The sequence below is a fragment of the Chenopodium album genome, chromosome 16 (genome assembly GCF_948465745.1).
Source record: "Chenopodium album chromosome 16, dcCheAlbu1.1, whole genome shotgun sequence".
In the NCBI taxonomy this organism is placed as follows: domain Eukaryota; kingdom Viridiplantae; phylum Streptophyta; class Magnoliopsida; order Caryophyllales; family Amaranthaceae; genus Chenopodium; species Chenopodium album.
In genome coordinates this window covers 43,735,385-43,757,322 of record NC_137849.1, presented here as the reverse complement: position 1 = coordinate 43,757,322, position 21,938 = coordinate 43,735,385, and the positions used below count along the sequence as shown (strand labels likewise).

The following is a 21,938-nucleotide window of genomic DNA, read 5'->3' as shown; positions in this document are numbered from 1 at the left end:
GTCATTCTCATACTCGTTTAAGTCGTCCATTTGCAATCTCCCAAATCCCAAGTGTTTCCTACTAGAGAATCCCCTCCATCATTCTAGATGCTTAGAAAATCACATCTTCAAAACACTAAAAATAAAAAAAAATCTCATAATTAACACGATTATAATAACATTATTAAGGTTTGTTCTGTTCATCTTATTTTTACTTATTTTAAGTCAAGTTCAGATAAGTTAAGTTCAATTTTAAAAAAAATAAATCTAGATAAGTCCAGTTTAGGAAAAATAAGTTCTAATAATATTCAAATAACAACTAAAATAAGTTCTATTAAGTTAAAATAAGTCTAAATAAATTTAGTAAGTTTAAATAAGTGAAAATCAGGTGAATAAAACATACCCCAACCTTTTCAGTTTCCTTAACACTACACATACTTTCTTCATTTTTTTTTATTTGTTCCATGTCGACTTTTTCGTTCGTGTAATGCAAAATTTGATATACTCCATAGTCCATTAACAATGTATTTTCAGACAACTACAATAATATTAAACATTATAACATTTGTTTTATTATTAATAAAAAAATTGCTGTCAAGTTAAAAAAATCTGAGTATTATTGTACTTTCAATGTACTTATGTACTCGTATTGCTTTCAAATGATTGTTATGTTTAACTTTTTGCATATTGTGATGCAACATTTGAGTATAAATGTCTTCAAACACATTTTATACATAGGTAGTTGCACCGTGAGACCAATTATTACTCAGTCAGTATTAGGAGTTACTTTATCAGTATTATAGGGGTTACTCAGTCAGTATTACAGGATTACTCAGTCACTGTTAAAAAAGATACTTTATTTACGCTGTTTGAGGATAGAATCTCTTATGTGTTCCCTTCACTCTTAATAGATAAACTTGTGTGAAATTCTAGTACGATAAGACAATTCTCCGTACCACTCAAAAAAAAATGTGTCCAATAAACTACTTGCACCGTATATTTGAGAATGAGACGGAGAGATTATATTCATATGACCCATGAGATGATGACAGTGTTTGGCAGAAGATTACTTATTATAATCATTTAGCAAATTTAAGTAAAGAATAGCGGTTATAAATATCTACTGGAATCTGTTCATACTTCATTCCGCCGAAAATATTATCTCAATTAGGATTAGGATTTGGATTTAGGACCCACACTTTGTGAATCTAAAGTCTTTAATAATACGAAGTATTTTTTTTTAAGAGGATTGTTAGCTACGTGCCCTTTTAAAGTTTTAAGGTGTATGAACTATGTAGGGCAATGAGGGAGTACGAGCTAGACTGATATTTTAGTTTTCGAACATAAAATAATTACCTTTCCTAATTACTTTGTACGGAGTTTTAAATGCTTATATAATAGCCGTTTCGTTTGATATAGAAAGTACACTGTAATATTCTAAGTCCGTAGTTATTTTTACGTAGTTTCAGTTCCTGTAGACTATAGGGAGTGTTTGGTTCATCAAATTGGAATGGATTGATATACAATCTCATATTTAAGAGGTATGGATTTTAAAACTCATAATAGTCCAAACTTGTTTTGTTTTATTGTTGGAATGTATTCTATCCTTCATTAATAGAATGTATTGTGAATCTTAGGGGGAGGGATGGGTATGGAATTTCATGGATATGGGGGAGAGTTAGAACTCCTTGAGTATAAGATTTCATTACTAAAACCTCAACCAAACAAAAAACTAGATGAAATAGATTCTAACTCTATTCCAACCCATTCCAAATGTTTCGGGGGTTTATCAACCAAACAATTTTACTTCACAAATTTAGTTATTTGAATAAGCACTTACATTAATCCTATCATTGTACAAATTACGTATAGGGGAGCTAGATTCTATCCTAAAATATTACAGTACTATTTTCTTGTACAAGTGACAACATTCTTGACATAAACTTTTTTTATTTAAAGGCCTGGATTAGCAAACATGTTGATATGCACCAATGACCAAACGGAGCTGCAACATATAGAATTACTCTTTTTACATTGAAACAAGCGAAGCTTCTTCTTGTATAGGATGCCAATATCTATTGTGAAGCCATAAAGAATCTGCTTCCACAGCATATCCATCTTGATTACGGTGCCAACCAAAATACGCGTGTGTTCTGTTCTTGATGTCGAAAATGCCATGACCAAAGCTGGCCTCGCGATAAGCAGAGAACTCTGGCTGTGGTTGGGTCATCCTGCATTAGAGTCAAACAGCAATCTTATGAAACTTATTCTTCTACAGTCTCTACAAGGGTAAAAGTGAAAATACATTTAATAGTCATATGTTATCAATTGAAAAATGTGTAGTGGAAACATACTCGTAAACCAATCCTTCAAGATTCCCCCCGTCTCCAATAATTATGTAAACTGGAGCTGACTGATCGCTGACAGGACCACATACACCATTACTGATGTTATATGCTATGTTGGATATACGTTCCTGCATTAATAAACGCAAGCTAAGTGTTAAGGGTGTGTTGGTTGTGTGACAAAGAGAAAGATAGTAGATCATAGATGTATGATACTTACTGATCTCTCATAGGCATGTACATGACCAGCAAAGATGACATCGACCTTGTATTTGACAAAATATGGTTCATACAGGACTCTCATGGTTTCTCCCTCCATGTAGTGATGCACGTAACTACTATACATTGGGCAATGCATTACAACAATGAGCCAAGGGGTTTCAGTCCTATTAACCTTAGGCAGTTCATCCATTAGCCATTTGTATTGAGGTGTGTATTTCCCTGCATATGTACAATGTATATGAAGAAGTTCACAAAGCAAATATCATACTATAATATTTACATGTTCTTTTTGCGAAATACCATATGACTATACCTTGCCAGACTAAACTAAATATAAGGATACTTGGATCTATGATACTACAAAAATAATGAAAAAAACCTACCAAAAGCTGAGTAGGATGCCATGACTATGATATAGGCTGAAGCTCTTTTAATAGAGTACCAATAAGGAGCAGTACTGTGTGATGCTTGATACGGTGTTGGAAACCGATATGTATATGGCTTAAAAGGTATAGTTTCACCCTGCAAGAAGCAACAAAACTCAGCCCTAAAGATAAGTTGCACCATTTTACTGATGAATTGAGCCAGAAGGATCAGACTTAAAGGGTATAATTGATTTTGACTTGCATTATATCCTTGAATGGCAGTAAAGTGTCAACAACCCGAAATTCACGAGTTCAAGATAGAGTAACAAAATGTGGATAGAATAAAACACAGAAAATCAGAAAGTACATGTTCAATTTTGAAGAATATGTAAACCTTTTGTTTGCTTAGCTATTATTAAACTAACGCAAATAACACACACAGGAAGCTGTTAATAGCAGTATAAGATGTCCATTGACCCATGGCTCTTAGAAAGGCAAGCAAAGATTGATATCTGTTTGAAGTAGCAGCAAAACATCGAGGAAACATACCACTTTTGGTAGAAAATCTATTTCATGGTTTCCGGCGGACCAGATCCATGGTTGATAAGCAGCATTTCTTTCAATAAATCTTCCCCATGTATCCCACCTTGCATTATCATTGTTTGGGTAGTTGTCTGCATATGATAGGTCTCCAACAAACAGGAGTGTCTTGCCTTTTGTTGGGTTTAACTCGTAATGTGTAACTGTCCTGTTTGAATCATGTGTCTGACCAAGGTCCCCTGCTTGTTGTGAAGTCACCACAAACAAAGAATGTATACAGTTATCATACTCTAGCCTTCTTAACATTCAATGCTAAGCCAAAAAAAAAAGACAACAATTAAAATATTTGCATTCACTGATTATTACTCTGTACTTAGCATGTAATCTGAAAGCAGGAGTTGTGACTCTTGTGAGTAGCATAATTGGAAACCTCGTAAATGAAGCCATACCTATAAGACCAAAAGTATAAGGGACATCAGGACCAGGTTCTGGTGGCGTAAGGAACCAAAATTGCCTCGATGAATTGCCAGATCCAACCTCATAGTAATATTTTGTATCAAACTGCAGCCAGCAGCATGCTAAGTTGAGCTAATATTTTAGCATTTAAAGGGAAGACATAATCTCATCGTAAGAAAAATTCCATGCCCAAATGCACTTAGGAAATGCTTGATAAAGTTAACTTGATAACTGAACTAAGAAAATCATGCTCGGGTGTATACCTCTAATCCCGGTATAGTGCAATGGTGAATGTAGCCTGAAGTGTAATTGACAAACTTGTAAGTAAGAACAATGCCTTCTGCAAGTTTCTCTTCTGTGCTGTTTTCAGCCCAGTAAGTTACCGTGTTTGATCCAGGCTCGTCTGGAGTTGTCCAAGAGACGATCACAGCTCTACCAATGTGGTCTCCTTGTGTTATATGAACCTTCAATGAACCATACTCACAATATAAGAAAAAACAAGCATGATCTGACCTCACTTCAGATCATCAACATAATAGGAGGTCTAAAGATTCAACCAATAGTATTTTCAATTTCTCTATGTATGTCGATAAATGTTACTCCTTTAGTCCTCTAGTCCTATAATACCCCTTCGTTCCCATTTACTATTCATGTGATTGAATTTTGAAAAATTTGTCCGTCTCTAGTATATAGAAAGTGGCCTATTATTTTGGGACGGCCTAATAATTAAGAAATGCAGCCTAAGAGTATTTCTGAAGGACAGGAATTAGATTTATTACAAAGATGCCAATGAATGATTTATATTTTCAGAATCATACACAGAATAACATGTTACTTATTCATTTGCAATGACTTGAAACAATGATATTAACTAAAACATACAATTTCCAGCATATGATGAATAAATCCACATAATACACAAATAAATTATCATGCATAATTATTACACACACTAGTAGAGCTGAGCACTATCTGTTTGACTCTAACAACTTTGTATACTATTAATCACTAATCAGACATCATTTATGCTAAATTAGAATATTACATACTATAAAACCCAGAATTAATTGTAAACTATTATGCAATAAGATTAGGAAATTAATAATATATATAAAAAATTAATGATAAGAAATTACCTGTTGTGGAGCATTATAACCAGGAGGAACTTGGAAAACATCGCTATCTAATGGCATATCAAGTGAAAGATCATTACTTTTTCTTGAGAAGCTACTTGTTATACCCCCTTCACAAATTTCTGAAACATTTAAGATAATTACACCCACAATTAGTAGCAAAATAACAAGATTAGCATAAACCCACTTCATAAACATCTCTATCTTCTCTAAGCTAATCCTTAAAAGCTAGAATCTTTCAAATTAATACAAGATTATCTATGTTTTTGAAGTGAATTTTTTTCTTTTGCATGCATAATCTATTTGAAATTGAGCTGTAGGAAGCACAAGAACAAGGTGCCACAAAACTAGTTAAGTAGAGAAAGAATCAATTTTTTGTGAGGAATTTTAATGTATGAAGTGGCAGTATTATGTCCTTATTTGGAAGGAATATTCATTCCAATTATTCGAATTTTTGGTTATCTGATGATTAATGATTTAATGTTCCAAACTAATACAAGTAGGATTTTGATTGATTAAGGGATTAACACTAATCAAATTGTTGGTCTTTGAGTAGGTAGGCCTTTTTGGTCACATTGAAGAGGCTGAAAATAGTTCCATTTGGGCCTATAACAATCTCTCATATAGTCATATTGTGTTTATTATGGCATTTTAACCAAAGTATACAAGTACAACTTACAAGTACATTTCAATTTTCTCAAGAATGAATTTTACTACGTATATCGTGGATGGTCACAACTCCATAAGGCTAGATATGGAATATTCAATTTGTATCCAATTATTCAATTTGAATCACTTGATTTAAAATCTAAAATATCGGTTGAAATTACCTTACCTAAATTGAATGAAAATGATACAAATGAGCGTTTTTTAAAATTAACATATTGGCATTGTAAATTATAAACTAATATGACCTCTTTTTTTTTTAAAAAAAAAAAATACTTTTTCCTCAAACGATTTTTCACTGAATCATAACAAAAATCTAATTAATCTAATCCGAATAACCCGATTGTCACATCTACATAATAGGAACAAGAATACATTTCTTTGATATCAGTTAAATTAGTAAAGCACAAATATCTAAGGCCCCAAAAGTGCAACATATATTCAACCAAATATTGGGTATGACTCAACCAAACCACAAATAACCACTTGCATGTAATCTGAAAAAGTTAGCCATTCTTATCTAGCCTTGTGCTTACACAAAATTTACATGGAAAACCATGAAATGACTTAAAATTTTTGCGAGCAATATGAAATCGACAAAACACGAAAATATACCAACCCGACTCAAATAGACAAATAGTACTTTGTCATATTAATCAATTAACCTACCGTTCACATAATGAGTTTTCTACACAACAAACTCTAGTTTTCTTTCACACAAATATAAGGGGTATCTCATTAATGTTGTAAATTAAGGCTACATATTATGATTTTGTAACTATGCATATTTACCTGTTATTAGTAGTAGTAAAAAGTAGATTGTATTTTAGATAAATGATTACCAAGTAGTATATGGTATAGTTGGTAGAGCCTAATTATCAGTTGCGGTTTTTGGGGCCGAGGATTTCGTTATTCTCCTTACACTATTTACCAAGAGTCAAACTTGAATAAGTAGGTTGATTATTCATTTTTCCTAGACATCATAGTGATTTATATAGATTACCCGCGAGATAACACCATCTTTTATATACACCTAGCCGACCTAGGTACATGTAGAGATAGGTGCACCTAATGAGCCAAAAGTAAGAAATTGTTTATGTTACACTTGGTATGAAAGATTTAGGATTTCAAGTTTTCAACCGAAGGTTTCACCACTTAACTACATACCCATCTCCCAATCTTCATGTTTATGAAGGATTTCAACCCAAAATACCTCTGAAGTACAACACGAATTTCCATTGATCTGGCAAATCCCAGTAATGCTAGGCTCGAGCCTTCGTCCGAGAATTTTCACCGGAAAATGAAAATCTTTCCGTAATTGGTAATTGGTATGTCTTTATATGCAATTTTCCTTCTTAATGCCCCTTCAATTCACTATTTTAAGTGGTAATTAATATGAAAATTCCATGATGTACATGAATATTTATGGACTTTTTTGGCTGATTAGTTATTGTTAAGAGTTTTGATTTTCATTTCACAAATTTCCCATTTTTATTCTACTTTAACATGTCTTATCTTTGATTCCAATTTGTTTTTGGGAAATTGCAGAAATGGAGAGTGGAACTGTTAAATTTCAATCAATCACGTTTGTGGTAACACTTTGATGCACTCAATTTTGTTAATTTATTGTTCAAATTCAAATTCCATTTTTTTTTCTTGGTTAAAATCTTGCTATATTGTGATATGGTGTTTTATAAACAGCTATTAGTGACATTATTGCAAGATTAGTGATAACAGTGATTCCAACTTCCAAGGGTGTCTATCTTCTTTTTTCTAGCATTCTGTCAAATTTCAATCAATGGTATTCCTTTGTTGGAGAATACCATAGCTCTAAATTGAGGTGTACATAAGTCATTTCAGTATATTACCAGTGATATATGCTTAGGAAGAAGCTGAAAAGTTTAGTAATTCTGGAGTTTTTGATATAATGCTGTGAAATTACTTTGAGATTTCATTAGTTGATGACATTCAGACCTCGTTTGGTTTGATGTAAAATGTATTCATGGAATGAAGGGGTGGAAAACAATTTTCCCAAAGGTAGAAAATTTCATCCTTAATGATGGAATATATTTTCCTTACTAAACATAGGAAGTCACATTTTCCTCCCTCCGCCTTACCTCCTTTTTTTACTTCCCTCTCTCCATCCTCACATCCCCACTCCTATTTTTGATTTTTTAAAAATTTTGCTTGTATGAAACCAAACAAAAGGAAAACTAATTTGCAATTGTGCTTTTTCTTGAAATTATGTATTCCATGAAAACTAATTTTTCATTAAAATTGTTTTACATTTAACCAAACGGATCCTCAGTGTAAAGAGATACAAGGGTTTTTAACTTTTTTTTTTTTTTTTTTTTTTTATGTATATATATATAAGGAATATATATATATGATTCATGAATTGATGTCAATTGGGGCACTTTCGTCCACTTTTTGTTAAGATCCCAATACCGGCCGGCTTTGTGACCGAAAAAACCTGTTAACTTCAAAACGAGTTGTGTAAAATTTCTAGCGGTGATGCATGCATACCCTGACGTCCTGAGCTCCTGACAACTATCTGTGTATATTTTCTTGAGAATGTGGAAAAAAAAGGGTTATATGGACTTATATCGTCTTCTCTTTCTTTGTCAAGATTTGGTTCCCATTGCTTAGCATATGGATTCAAACACCTTTCAATTGCAGATCTTCTATCTAATCTATGTTGAGGCAAATAACATACAGTTACTCCGTATTACGAGTTTGTAATTGCCAGATTATGACTTGAAAGTTGCAAGCTTTGATCCCTCTAGATTCTCTAATTTGACCAAATCCTTTACTTCCCAGCTTTGCTCTCGTACTATTTTATGCCATTTTTCTGAATTTTGCTATTGCTCAAATAATCAAATCTATATTTTAATGCTGATATTGTGATTTCACAAATTTACATATGTAGAAATTGTACACAGAGAATTGATTGGGGACAATGGCATTATGAAAAACAGTTTTAAAGCTGATTGGATAACAGAAACTGCTGGACGAATTCAACAATACTATCATGGTAAGCTAAAATTTGCTCTTTATATCTTCCTTTTTGATGATAATGCAGTTCATATTGTTTTATTACTTATTTGCTTGATCTATTTGGCTTAAAGGGGTTAGAACTTAGAATGCTCAGTTTAGAGTAAGGTCACAACAGTGGTTTACTGTTTTCTTTAATATGGAATTTCAAATTTTCCTTTTTCAAATGTTGGCTAATTGTGGCAGTGATACGGCCAAATTTATAATAAGCATCCAGGAGTTCTTACTTGTATACTTGAACCAAAGTATATACATTAAAATATCTTATTAATGACTCAATCTTGCAATGTAAGTTTTGCTGGGCCTGCTTGCTTCCTAATGCTTGAATTTCTTACAAAATAATGTCCTGTTATCTATTACAAAACGCTTTTCTTCTTGACCCCCTAAAATCATTGCCGGTACAGTGCACTTAGTGAAAACCACCTGTCCAAACAAAGGGGGTTGCGCAGGGTTGGGGTTGTGCACATAGATCTGCTCAATGCAGTCACCATAATTTCTGGTTACATGGTAAATATAAAATTGAAAGTTAGTTACAAAATCATAGTAACATTTGTTAAAATAAGTAGTTTTGCACAGGATTGATTGAACATCTTAACCATTCTTAACTCATAAGTAGTTGCAATTCTGTGTAACTAGATGTCTAGGGAAAATATAAAAAGTGTTCAGCTAGCCAGATCATCAAGCGGTGCAGGCTGGTCATATATGCGTAATGTTTACCCAAAATTATTTAGACCAATTTAGTGTCAAGCAAATGAAGGCATGTATATATATACATACCTTGCAAAGAAATTGGTGACCTGATGGGTTGACAGGGGACGTTTTCTTGCAAAGGTGAAAAAAATGGATCTATCCTCTATCTTGGTTTTCTCAAGCTTTGGCTCCCATGGCTGAGCATTGGGATTCAATGCATTAAATTTCTCCATGTCTTAAAAAATTTGTGAGATTTTGATGAAAATGTGTAGTAAACAGGAAAAGTAAGAGATGAGAGACCTGTATTTGTAACTTTTTGGTCTTCTGTTCCACTGAGTTTACGATGGAAAATGCAGAGAGCAGCTGTGGATTTATAATGTTTTTTTGGTTTCAAAAGGCGATGATGTAGACAGGATTTACTTCCCGGTCTTGGATTTCACCCCCTTGACTAAGTTAGTCGCCATTCAATTGTGAATATAGAGAAATAATTTAAGGAAATTATCTATTTAGATGCTGATCTATATTGATTTTACTTATCACTATGGATTTTAATTCATTTTCCCACTACCTTATTTTTCCTTGATTTCTCAATTTTCTGTTTTATAATATGAGGTTTTTAAAGAAGAAAAGATGTGAAATTGAGCCTGATTTCTTTCCTAATAGGTTAAATGGCTTAAATCAATTGTGATTCATAATCATATATGAGTTGCTACTCATTCGAGCCTATGGTTTTTTTCCCTAGCCAATTGCATTGATATAATAGTCTGTATATTTTAAAATCTTAAATCAGAAAAGATATGTACTTAAAATTAGCGGGAGATTATCTGAAATCAAAACCTTTATATTTTATTTGGATTGCTATTTGGAGAATAGGCCATGTCTCTTCTCCTTAATGTAATAATATTCAGTAAAAATAATTTCTTTTCAGTAAAAGTTATATGGACTTATATCGTCTTGTCTTTCTTTTTAGTGAAGCTCACTTACATGAAAGACTTTAGGCTTATAGGATTATGCAACTCCATATATAAACTCATTACTAAATGTATCGCTGGAAGTTAAAACCCTTAATGGAGAATTGATAAGCCCTGTTCAATCTAGTTTTATTCTTAATCGCTCAATTGAAGAAAATGTCATTATTATAAATAAAGTTGCTCACCATATTTATTAAGCATCTAAAAAAGCTTACTTAATGGCTTTATAGCTAGATATATCTTAAGCTTTTGGTAGCATAGATGCCATAGAATGGGACTTTATTAGAGACACCCTTCATAGTATTAACCCTTCTAATTCGAATAACTTAATTTTAAGTTGCATATGCACCCCTAATATCAGTTTTATGGAATGGCCAAATTACTCCTAGCTTTACTTCTTCTCGTGGAATAGGGTAAGGAGACCTCTCTCGCCATATATTGTTGTGCTATGCCTAAGAGATTTTCTTGTATGATACAAAAAAAAAGGTAAGTAACAAAAGTTGGAAACGATAAAGATTGCTATTAACAATCATCTTTTCCACTTATTTTATGCCGATGATGTCTTCTTTTTTGGAAAAGCTACTATTGATAACATTCATGAGATGATGCAAGAGCTAGAGAATTTTAAGCAAATTTCGGGTTTAGCTATAAATATTTATAAATAAATAAATAAATAAAAACAAAAACTACTGTTATTTTTCCAAAAAAAAAATAAATAAATAAGGATTGTAATGTGAGAAAGTCTATATGTGAAGTGTGTAACATCTCCAAAGCTGTCAATTTCGTAAAATACCTAGGAATTACAATTAATTATAATAAGCTAAAGATTGCTGAATGTTCTGATTTGTTAGATAAAACTTCTTCTAGGAACAAAAGTTGGCAAGCCAAATTACTAACATGGCCTGAAAATGCATCCTTATCAAATCAGTCTTGAATTCCTGCCCCATTGCCCCCATGTATGCTATGCAAACTAATATCCTCCCTCTTGGGGTTATCAAAGATTTAGAAAAAAAATGTAAAAATTTCCTTGGAATAGGGTTGATAGATCTAAATGCATACCTCGTATTAATTGGAAAGTTGTGTGTGATCCTACTTATAAAGGGGGCTAGGAATTCAAAACATTTATGGTCAAATTAGGATGGAAGATTTAAACCCAACTGAATAAAATTTGGGTGCAAATTCTAAAGGCTAAATATATAAAATACTCGAATTTCTTGGACTGCCTATCAAAATCGCCACACCTCTATGGAGAGAGATTCATGGAAGAAGAGAAATCCTTAGAAAGGGTCTAGTTACATTGGAGATGGTAATGAGACTTACATGTGGTATCACCATTGAATAGGAGACCAATCCCTTTATCTTAATGATTTTATTAATATCCTGAATTTAAATGGTCATTGGAAACTGATGTTGCAATATTATTCCTTCTCATCTTCAACTTAAAATACAATCTACGCCCCCTCCCTCTTTTTCATAATTCTCAGGATACTCTCCATTGGAAGTTTGAAACTGGATCATTAACTATTAAATCAGCATATCATGCCTCTAGGGAAAGCTTAGATTGTAATACTACTTTCCTAAATAATATCTCTTGGAAGAGAATGTGGAAATTTAAAGTCCCTTTCAAACATAAGATATTGTGGAAATTTCTTCCTGCTGCTAGTGTTTTAGCTCAAAAAACCCAGATTTTGATCCTGCTTGAATTCGTTGTAATGCTCCAGTTGGAGATTACCTTCACCTTTCTAGGGATTGTCCAACAAGCCCTGCCTTTTGGTCCATAGTGTTTGAAAAAAATTACAAAAAAAATATTGATCTGCATTTGTTTTACAACACCAACTTTACAGATTGGTTAAACTTCAACTTGAATATTGCTGGAGAATGGAAGATACTTTTTTGTATATCAAACTGGCATTTGTGGGTTGGTGGAGCATGGCTGTTTTTGAAATCAAATTTCTATCGGTCTACTCTTATTTTTATAAATTTTGGGTTGATTATCATATTACTATTAACATGAAACAGGTGGTCTGAACCAGCCTTCATCATCTGACGTTGGAATATTTAACAGAATTTGGGCGCCACCACAAAAAGGTATTACAAATGAAACATGGATGGATCCTGGATTGCTATGGATAATGCAGGTGGTGGAGGGGTGATTAGATGTGACAAAGGTCTTTGGGAAATAGCCCACTCGCTCAAATTCAAGATAATAGGTGATGCTTCTGCCAAGCTACTAGCCATTAGAGAAAGCTTGAAACTGATGCTTAGGCCTTGAAATACATGCTCAAAAATCCAGCAGCCTACATGGAACACGATTTGGGAGCATTGATTAAGGACATGTTGACTTTGCTTTGAAGAGAATGGCAGGTTACCCTTCTCCATGCCAAGCTATTAGCTTGTGCTCTTGCTCATGGCCTAGCAAATATGGGTAGGACACAAGCGGAGTAGAGGCTCTGAACTATCACTTTGCTCCACCAAGTGATCTGGTCTCTGTCTATACTCGGAACCTTATCAGGGCTGGATGATTTGCCGCTATCCAGGCTGCTTCCCTAATCTCAGAACTTAATGCTCTTTGTAACTATAGCAGGGGAGGGTGTATTACTCTTGCATTTTGGTTTGTTATGCTGTAGGCTGTGTAGTAGAAAGACTAGAAACAACCAATTTTCACTTTACTTTTAACTAATGTAATGCTGTACTCAGAACAAGGGGTTTATAATCTTTTTTTTTTTTTTTTTTTTTTTTTTAGTGTTGGAATTACCACATTATTGTTTGGATGAAAAGAAGAATCAAATTTCTAGCTGTTAGCTGCAAAGACCTGAAACACTACTTTATATGATCATAATGTAATACATCTTTTTTCAAAGAGAAATTACAAGATTATCATCTTTGTTTATCAAATGAGAAAATTGTAAATAAATCATCAACTTTTTATCAAATATGGGCCTTGTACTTGTCGATATTCCTATACCATTCGATCTGTTATGAAGGGAATGATTCATCCAATAACACTCTAACTACTTTTTGAAGCTAGCTAGATTGACCTAATCCCCTACCAAAGATCTATTTTTATTGGTAAGACAACCACCTAAGCATGTCAATAACATTATGAGCACAAACAAGCAAAGAAAGTCCCCTAGACTAGGAATTCTCTATTTTCATAGTCTTTCTAGCCTAATGATTAATTTGAGGCAACCCCTTAAATTCATCTTTCGATCTTTCACTTAGGGTACCCATATGATGTTTAATGATTGCTAATCACACGTAGAAAATACCAAATCAATCAACCAAAATCATCCCAAGTTAGTGAAAACCCCATACTTGAATTAAAGTTTCATGAATTCAACCATCGCAAAAATGAAAATTTAAAATGATCAAAATAAGGTGAAACGGTGATTTTATTAATTCAAAATACCAATATCAAATGCATAAAACGTGATAGATTCATCCATATCGGATATTACCAATTTACCATACACTTTTCCTATCTTTTACACCTCAAAATTCTCTTTTCCAAAAAAGATTTTGAAGCTTTGACGACAAGGATACGTAAACCGTGATAAATTGATCAATATCGGACATTACCATTTACTCCCCCTAACTTTCACCCCTTGAAACTTCTCTTTCCCGAAAAAGATTTTGAAGCTTTGGCGCCAAAGAACATGGCTTCAGCCAAAGCAACCAGCAGTAACAGGTCCCCTCTCAGATCTCGATTATACTTATTTTAGGGTTTTCGATGTATTGCTCTTTCGTACTTTTTCAATTTCATACTACTTTGCATCATCTGATTTCACCTTCAATCTCTTGTGCAATTTCAATTTCCATAAACCTAGGGTCAAATTTTGCTGCTAATTGTTTCAGTCCGAAAGAATTACTACGTATAATGGCAGAATTTCGATTAGGAAGAGAGAGATTACATTCATTACAACATTCTGAGAAATTAATCAATTTTGTTGATTAAGTTAGGGTAAGAGAAAGATATCATATGTCCAAAACTTGGAAATGTATGAACCCAATTACAGAATTCGGTGAAATTTAGTTAAAATTGTTGTTTTAGTACCGTCGATTGGCAATTTGGCATGTTGCGTTGAAATTGCTATGATTTATCCGTTTCATATTATTTGCAATGATTTGACATAAAGGAGAGTGGAAAAATGTCTAATTGTTGCAAATAATATGAAACGGGGGTAGTATGATAATGATGTTTTAAAATTGACATATAATGTTGTATTGGAGTTATAGAAAGTAATTTGGTTTAGGCAGACAGAGAATTTAGGTAAGCAATTCATACTGACAATACTGAAACGAACTCGAAATTTCTAGCTTAATTGTTTAACAAGGATAAAATGAAAGTATCGATGTCATTTAGGATAATAATGATGATTTGAGCTGTAATTATCAACTTTGAAATTGCTTGCTTTGCTTTGGACATGATGTTGCTGATAGCTTGATGGTACTAGCTTGAAATATTCTTTGGTGTGAGTTGTGTCTTTAATTTAGTAAATGACTATGATAGTTGATAGCGTTGACAACTATCAATATAATGTAGTAAATATACTATCTCCTGACAAGAAAGTCCTCACCAATAATTACTCTAGTTATGAATGACAATAACCAATGTCCACGAGTACTTTAGACCTCATGTTGGTATGAATGTTGTATTAACATAAGTTCTAAAAGTACCAATCTTGTTTGTATGTTTAGACTCCAAAAGAAGTACAGACTAGTAAATGATCCGTCCTTAAAGTGAAATCTTCTCTTGATCCATGCAATTTTGGCAAGTTTATTTATTTGTGCCATTAGCTACTTGCTTGAAATTGTTTCCTTAAAAAATTCAAAATATTTCATATATTAGCATATCCTGGTTGCATTCATGCCTAATGCTTTCCTGCTGTTAGTGTTAGTGTAATTAAATGGTTTTTGTGGTAATCGTTTCACTTTCCACATGATGGAATATAGCTGTTGATTTTATGTTCATGCTTCTTGTTTTTAATGGTGAGTAGGGCCATTTTATTATGTTTCATCATCTTTGGGAGAGTTTTCGGATCAAAGGCTCATGCTCCTATATTAAATTTGTCATTTGCTATGCTTTCATAAAAATTCAAGTTTCTGTAATACAATGAATCCATGGAATTTGATCATGATGTGAAATTTATTAAGAAGACTTTATGTAACTGTACGTTTCTTTTCTCCATGAGAGGTGAACTTAATGGCTGCAATCCACATCTCTGTCACTAAGTTACTGTGACTGGTAGAAGTTTAGTGACTCTAAGTTTCCTTAAGATATAGTCTAGGTTCAGAAAACCAATTCTATCTCTGAAGGTTCATCACCCGGATTGCTCATCTTTTCGAGTGTTGGACAGATACTCTAGGACTGGTTCTGTAGGGAAGATAGGAAGATCTAGTTGGACTGTCGGAGATTAATGGAATACGAAGTACACTGTTAGTGTTGCCTCCATCATATGATGAAGTGTAAAAGGATCTTGGTACTAATTTAAGAACTGATGACCAAGAGGAAACTGTGAAAAGAAGAGGCGTGGTAGCATGGTGGGGCAGATTGAATAGATTAATACTATATAGGCTGAAAGAAATTGATATAATTCACCTAATGAAAAGAAAAGGCACCTCCTCGAAACAAATGCTTTCTGGAAAAGCTCTAATTGTTGTAATAATACTTATAGTCCGTAAGGAGACATGCATTTGCACTATGCTCTCTTGGGATCTGTTAAAATTTGGCTTGTCTTGCCTAAAGTTTTCAAGTAGCTGGAATTGCAATGAAGTTTTGGGGTTGATGGTGAATGCATATTAAATCAGCTTTGATCTATATTTATTAATATATATATCTTATTTTTTCTTATAAACAACTTATAATCGTGGATTACTTGTATTTTATTTTTCTTAAATTTCATAGATTACTTGATGCTTCTCCAAAACTTGTTCATGTACCTCTATTTTAGTCTTCATGTTAATCTTATTTACATTTCGGGAGAACCTCTCTATTTACCCCTGTAATTTGGGATGTGAAATGGATTTGAACTTTAAACCCCTGAGATTTGTTCTGTTCCTTGTTCAAATTATCAACTTCTAAGTACTAGCTGCATGTCGCAATCTGTGTTCACTAATTTTGAAACATTTGAGCCTACTTACGATTGAGTTTAATATTTATATATTGTGCCCACTTAGTGTTGTATACTTTGTATATGCCTTTGACATTTCTGCATACCTGTATGTAAACAAGGACAGTATAGATGGTTAAGGCTCAAATTCTATAGTTAAGGAATTCTGTACAAATCTTATAAAATGTAACTGTCTTTAAAAAATGGTTAAAATTTATTAATTCTGCTGTCTAAGTAATGTGACAATGTAATCTAATGTAAGCTTCATCTAGATCCGATTGTCAATGAACAACTTATTGCAGAAGGATTTTTTGATAATGCTGATTCTAATAATCCATATTCAAAAGCCACTTATTAACAAAATATAGTATTGTTTATTAGTGATTAATGTAATTTCATCTGCATGTGCTTTCTGTTGTTCTGTTTGTTTTACAGGAGCTGAATTTTCAGCACATTGGCAAACGACTATAGTTCAGATATATATAATTCTTTCCCCTGCAAAGTCTACTGCTGCTTCTCTATAATTGCTCATGGAATCCTGCAAATGTTGTCTCCCTCATCCAGGTATCTAACAAACCTTGGAAAAATATATTCCATTTTAAAAAGTTGCTATTGAACTTAGATATTCTGGCGTGTGTTGTGGTTATTGCATTTACATGTGTTAAAATTATTTACCTATGTAAATATGGAATCATAATTGATCATGATTTACATAATACCATAAAGTCGTCAGAGTTGGTTGGTTAGTTTGTAATGAAATCATTACATATAAGTCATTACCATAAAAGCGCAAAAAAAGATGAATATGCATTTCCATTTCTGAATAGTGTTTAAGACAGAAAATGGACATGGGTCCATACATCTGGCACGCCACAAAATTTTTCTTGAAAGTGCATTTTCTTTCTTTGTAAATCAAACCATTAATTACGATGTAAAGCATCGAGTTGGTGGGGGTGTGGGGGTTTAAGCTCCCCTTAATACACACCTTTAGAGATAGTAAAAATCATCACATTCTTCCCTAATACCTATTCCTTTTTACTCCCTTTAGTCTTTAGCCCATCTCCTAGTGAGAGGACACTAATTGAATTAAAACTTGATACACACACCAAAAAAAACAAACTCTTTTGACGCAGTAGTAGTTGTTTGCTTGTTTTCCAACCCGAGCCACCAATTCAAGGTTCATTTTGTTGCGGTCACTAGACGTTGTCTGATGGGGGGAGAAGGGGTTGAGTAAGGGACTTTGCTTGGCTTGAAGTCCTGTTGTTTCCATGCTCTGCTGGAGACTGGATTGCAGCCTTGGCAAACTTTGCCTCCTCACTCTTACCCCACAAAACTTGGTAGAGTCCCGCTATGATCAATATTGCCCCTAGGATCCTGTCAACATATTTTTCGATCATTGTTAGTTAGATTACTCATCCAATTTAAAATTATAACTCTATCCAATATTGTCTAACCAAAATGACTAAATGATATGCTACAAACCTTATGGAATACTACCTAACTTAGCTAAAAAATGGGTCATGCAAGTAGGTCATACTTAATTGCATGATTGATGAGTGCTCTGTTTTTTTTTTTTTTTCCTTTCTATTTTCATCCCTTTTCCTTTCCTTAATTTAATCTCTCCTTTTTTGTGGGGTGAAGTGTTAATATTGATTAGAGTTGCCTAGGATAGTGAAAGTTGAGATAGAAAGTTTGTGGGTGGGGGAGAAAGATATAGTAATACAAGAAGAAAATTTAGTACTGACCCTCCCAAGTAGAATTGCTCTCCCAAAGCAATGGAAGCCATAATAGCGACAACCAAAGTTTGAACAGGTTGATAAACTGCTACAAACACTGGGCCTCCCCTATCAATACACCATATTTGTACAGCGAAAGCGATCCCTGATGCTACCACTCCCTGCAAATGTATTGAATTAATTAGCAAATTTTTCAAGTGAACATAACATTTCACAATAATATCTCATTTCAATTATTATTATTTGCACCCTTGTAAAGTCATTAACTGGCATTTCATAATTAACTTAAAGTTCAGTTTACTGTAGGTGAAAAGAAGTAAAGTAGCCAGAGCACCTAACCTATCAAACTTTAGGGAAAGTTGCCAATTTCTATATTTTACCTGTTAACTATGGTCTCTTTTATATGGGTTTGGACTGTTGAACCTAATGGACATTCTTCCTTGTTATGGACTCAAACTTGTAATCTCTCCTAATTTCTTCGAAAAACCAAAATGGCTGATCTAAATAGCCAAGCAGGAGTTTTGAGATCTCCTTAATAAAAATAGATAAGATTTTTTTTTTTGGTGATGTAGATGTGTGGTATTGTACATCCTTTGTTCACTTTTAGTTACAACATTTAAATTTACACTTTTCACATTGTAACATTTGACCACTTTTGTTAATTTATATGTTGGGCAACATATAATCATTTGAGTTCTTGTTAGATTCATCTCAATTTATATTTTTACAATATCAATTATTTTTTTTTTTATTCATGTATAAGGATATAAAGAGTTGATTATACATTGACAAGTGTGAAAGTCAAAAAGTTGTAACTAAATATGAATGGAGAAAGTATATTTTAATTAGCAAGTTCAAAATTTTTAGTATAAAATAAATGTGAAGACACCTCTTAAATAATTACATTGATCTTACTTCAAAACCTCCCGGTGTCATCACTTGTTAATCTTCTAGTTGCTTTTGAGGTTCCAAAGAGTTGCAAATTACATACTTAACTTTCTAAGAGAAGTACATTGTACATTCATATATGCTTGTATGGCTGTATTTTGTACTTGTACTATATAAATTTAGTGAGCTATTAGTCCTACGAGTTGTGGATTCCACATGGGTTGGGGTACCTATGATTATTGAGTGGGGAAATAGTTAAAATGTTACTTTACTGACCAACCTTATTCTGTCTTTTTTTCAACTAATTGACTAGACTTAATCTTACAAATCTCCCCCATTATTCAGCTCATTACTTCATATGAGGTGCTACATCAACTGAAAACTATTATACATGGGAGGCTATATTGAATTGTATGTGCCCCCTCCCCACCAACCCCCCTTTATGTATCTAGAACCATTTCATAAGTTCTCCAATAGTTTAAGTAATCTAGTGAGTTACTGAGTTAAAATATCTTGATGATTGGTGCATCTTTTAAAGGTTGTTTGCCCATTGTGCACCATAGCGAAGATGATGGTATAATGATCACAGCCGTAGATTCATATCAACATACTGCCTTGGACCCTTGGATGTTATTAATTTTTTTACTAATCACATGGTCATTGAACGAGCCTATCTATACCAAAAAAACAAATAAAGATACAAAAGGTTATGTTAAGGGTGTTTTGATGGTGCCTAATTGCTACAATATTTGTTGCCTAGCTAATGTAAGATTGTGAGAGGGAAATTTTCTGTAACAACTATGTGTCACATGAAGTTGATATTATTGTATAGTACTGTATAATATGCATAATTGCATAATAATTAATGTGTGTATTGGACTGAGAGAAAGGTAGTATGTTTATACGTAAGATTTTGAGTTGCTTACCGCATACATGATAGTGAAGAGTTCACTACCCGAATGAAATTTCCAAGCTTCAAAGTCCCTCTCAAAGATAGCAGCAATAACCATAAACTGTATCAACCCAAAGAAGCAAGTGTATGAGGTGACAGAGAGCCGTGCTGGGTACTTCTTCAAAACGGGTGCCTGCAAGACTAGCCAACCAGACCATGACAGGCAATGTCCAATTAGGAAGATGCATCCCAAGGTCCAACTCTTGCCATTGGCATCTCCTAATGAGAGAAGCACCGGCGTTGTATCGTGGAGTTCTTTGTTGGGGGAGTATATCACTGGACCTTGGTATAATGTAATAATTGTGGCCCCTGCTACACAGCATGCTGTTCCTAGCACCTTCGCTATACCATCCTTTCTGTCTAGTCTCACCTTCTCTATCCTGCAGAATTTACAATCAAGCTTTTCAATACCACTGCCCTGCTGTGATTGTCTATTTTTTAAAAATAAAATATATAAAACCATTGTTTAAAATAATACATTTATATTAGTATTATTACACGTCCAGTTCATGTCCTTATTATCTATTATTAGTTACTACTATTTGTTAGAATATTTTTATTTTATTTGGGATATAAATGCCCAATCGTGTGTAAACTGCACTGATTACTTAGATGTGACAGTTCTCTTCGGAACAAGCCTAGAAAGAACTTATAACACACCTAATGAGATAGAGGGGAGTAATTGTTTTTAGGTGCCTGTGTGTACCTTTTCTTTTATCAAAAATATTGGAAGTATGTTGTATAAATTTTGACATTTTTCTTGTGAGATTTACGTTGATAGTGTATGCTCTTTATCAATAATCTGATGTACAGTTTGATTGTGAATAGTGCTTTAAGAGGTCTTTAAGAGGTGGACATGCTGACCTGAGAAGTGCAGCCATGAGGAAGGTGAGAGCAGGGACAGAATTCTGAACAGCCGAGGCGAAAGTGGGCGATGTATTGTCCAAACCCAGCAAGTAGAATCCTTGGTTTGCTGTTATTCTGTGAAAAGGTACGTACATAAGATAATTCATTAATTATTTTACACGTCACTGCGTTAAGTCTTAAATTTTTATAATTGGAAGCGTGTGATCATCTCGTATATGAATCATACCCAACTAGTGCCAGAAGGAAGAACTGAACTAAGAATGAAAAGGTAATGGCAGGCCTCTCCTTCCTGATAGTAAAACAAGACAGTTAGTAGCCTTCATGTAGTTTAAGGCCAAATATAGACCCAAAAACACACATGTAAAATGTAAGAACTGAGTAATCATTGTTCAAGGACATACTTTTCGAGAAAATAGGCGAAAGGAAGGAGGAGAAGCAAAGCGATGACATTCCTATAAACAGGGAAGACAAGCTTGCTGACTCCCATGTTAAGGGCAGCCCTAGAGACCACATGAAAACCGGCATACCCAAACTGCAACGCCAGCATAGCGGCATGCAGCTGGAACTTTTCGGGGATCGAACACCACATCCTCTTAGAGTGAGCGGCACCACTATCCGCCATTTTTACTAAAACTATTAAGCACTAGTTTCAGAATTTGATGAGAGTAAAAAGAGAGGGAAGGATATAGATGTTGAGATTTTTGGACCAAAGTTGTGGAGTATAAATATAAGAATACAAGGGAGTGATTGGGTCCCTATATGGTATAACTTCCTGGCCCACGATGTAGGGCCATAAAAGATGTTATATTAGTAATTTTAAAAAATGAGGCTTCCAAATGAATTTGGTTGTTTTCCATATATATCCTTGTTGCTAGACTTCTTCTAATTTTCTCTCTCTTGATGTATTGCTAAGCTGAAAAGACAGTCTCTAATTGCTATAAGGAACAAGGTTCTGTTTGGAGGC

The 21,938-nt window shown here is 33.7% G+C and overlaps 2 protein-coding genes and 1 long non-coding RNA gene across 4 annotated transcripts; 1 reads left to right on the top strand and 2 right to left on the bottom strand.

The window, feature by feature from the left end:
• Positions 1 to 1,956: 1,956 nt before the first annotated feature.
• LOC145585472 (purple acid phosphatase-like) lies at positions 1,957 to 5,371 on the bottom strand. The gene is made up of 8 exons (XM_081642173.1): positions 5,044 to 5,371; positions 4,171 to 4,371; positions 3,901 to 4,012; positions 3,461 to 3,690; positions 2,930 to 3,068; positions 2,545 to 2,765; positions 2,334 to 2,455; positions 1,957 to 2,210 (listed from the first exon to the last, which is right to left on the bottom strand). Exons 1-8 carry the CDS (start codon positions 5,236 to 5,238, stop codon positions 2,009 to 2,011), a joined length of 1,422 nt encoding a protein of 473 aa, XP_081498299.1. The 5' UTR covers positions 5,239 to 5,371; the 3' UTR covers positions 1,957 to 2,008.
• A 1,472-nt stretch (positions 5,372 to 6,843) lies between these two features.
• LOC145585471 (uncharacterized) lies at positions 6,844 to 13,274 on the top strand. Of its 2 annotated transcripts, none has more exons than XR_014100667.1 (4): positions 6,844 to 7,034; positions 7,255 to 7,298; positions 8,636 to 8,740; positions 12,487 to 13,274. It is a non-coding gene; the product is annotated as an uncharacterized LOC145585471 (long non-coding RNA). The 2 variants fall into 2 exon arrangements; XR_014100666.1 differs by having other exon boundaries at positions 12,441 to 13,274.
• Positions 13,275 to 17,327: 4,053 nt separating this feature from the next.
• LOC145585470 (protein WALLS ARE THIN 1-like) lies at positions 17,328 to 21,737 on the bottom strand. The gene is made up of 6 exons (XM_081642171.1): positions 21,376 to 21,737; positions 21,201 to 21,263; positions 20,972 to 21,088; positions 20,082 to 20,487; positions 18,277 to 18,428; positions 17,328 to 17,905 (listed from the first exon to the last, which is right to left on the bottom strand). The coding sequence occupies exons 1-6, from the start codon at positions 21,594 to 21,596 to the stop codon at positions 17,728 to 17,730; spliced, it is 1,137 nt and encodes a 378-aa protein (XP_081498297.1). The 5' UTR covers positions 21,597 to 21,737; the 3' UTR covers positions 17,328 to 17,727.
• Positions 21,738 to 21,938: the final 201 nt, after the last annotated feature.

What these genes read in the sequence shown, in the direction of transcription:
- LOC145585470 (XM_081642171.1), bottom strand. Translation starts at nt 21,596, where the DNA reads ATGGCGGATAGTGGTGCCGCTCACTCTAAGAGGATGTGGTGTTCGATC. An exon ending in CTCATGGCTGCACTTCTCAG is followed by an intron (nt 20,488 to 20,971) that starts GTCAGCATGTCC and finishes TAAATTCTGCAG; the next exon opens with GATAGAGAAGGTGAGACTAG. An exon ending in GAGCAATTCTACTTGGGAGG is followed by an intron (nt 17,906 to 18,276) that starts GTCAGTACTAAA and finishes ATATGTTGACAG; the next exon opens with GATCCTAGGGGCAATATTGA.
- LOC145585472 (XM_081642173.1), bottom strand. Translation starts at nt 5,238, where the DNA reads ATGTTTATGAAGTGGGTTTATGCTAATCTTGTTATTTTGCTACTAATT. An exon ending in TACATGCCTATGAGAGATCA is followed by an intron (nt 2,456 to 2,544) that starts GTAAGTATCATA and finishes TTATTAATGCAG; the next exon opens with GAACGTATATCCAACATAGC. An exon ending in CTTGAAGGATTGGTTTACGA is followed by an intron (nt 2,211 to 2,333) that starts GTATGTTTCCAC and finishes ACTCTAATGCAG; the next exon opens with GATGACCCAACCACAGCCAG.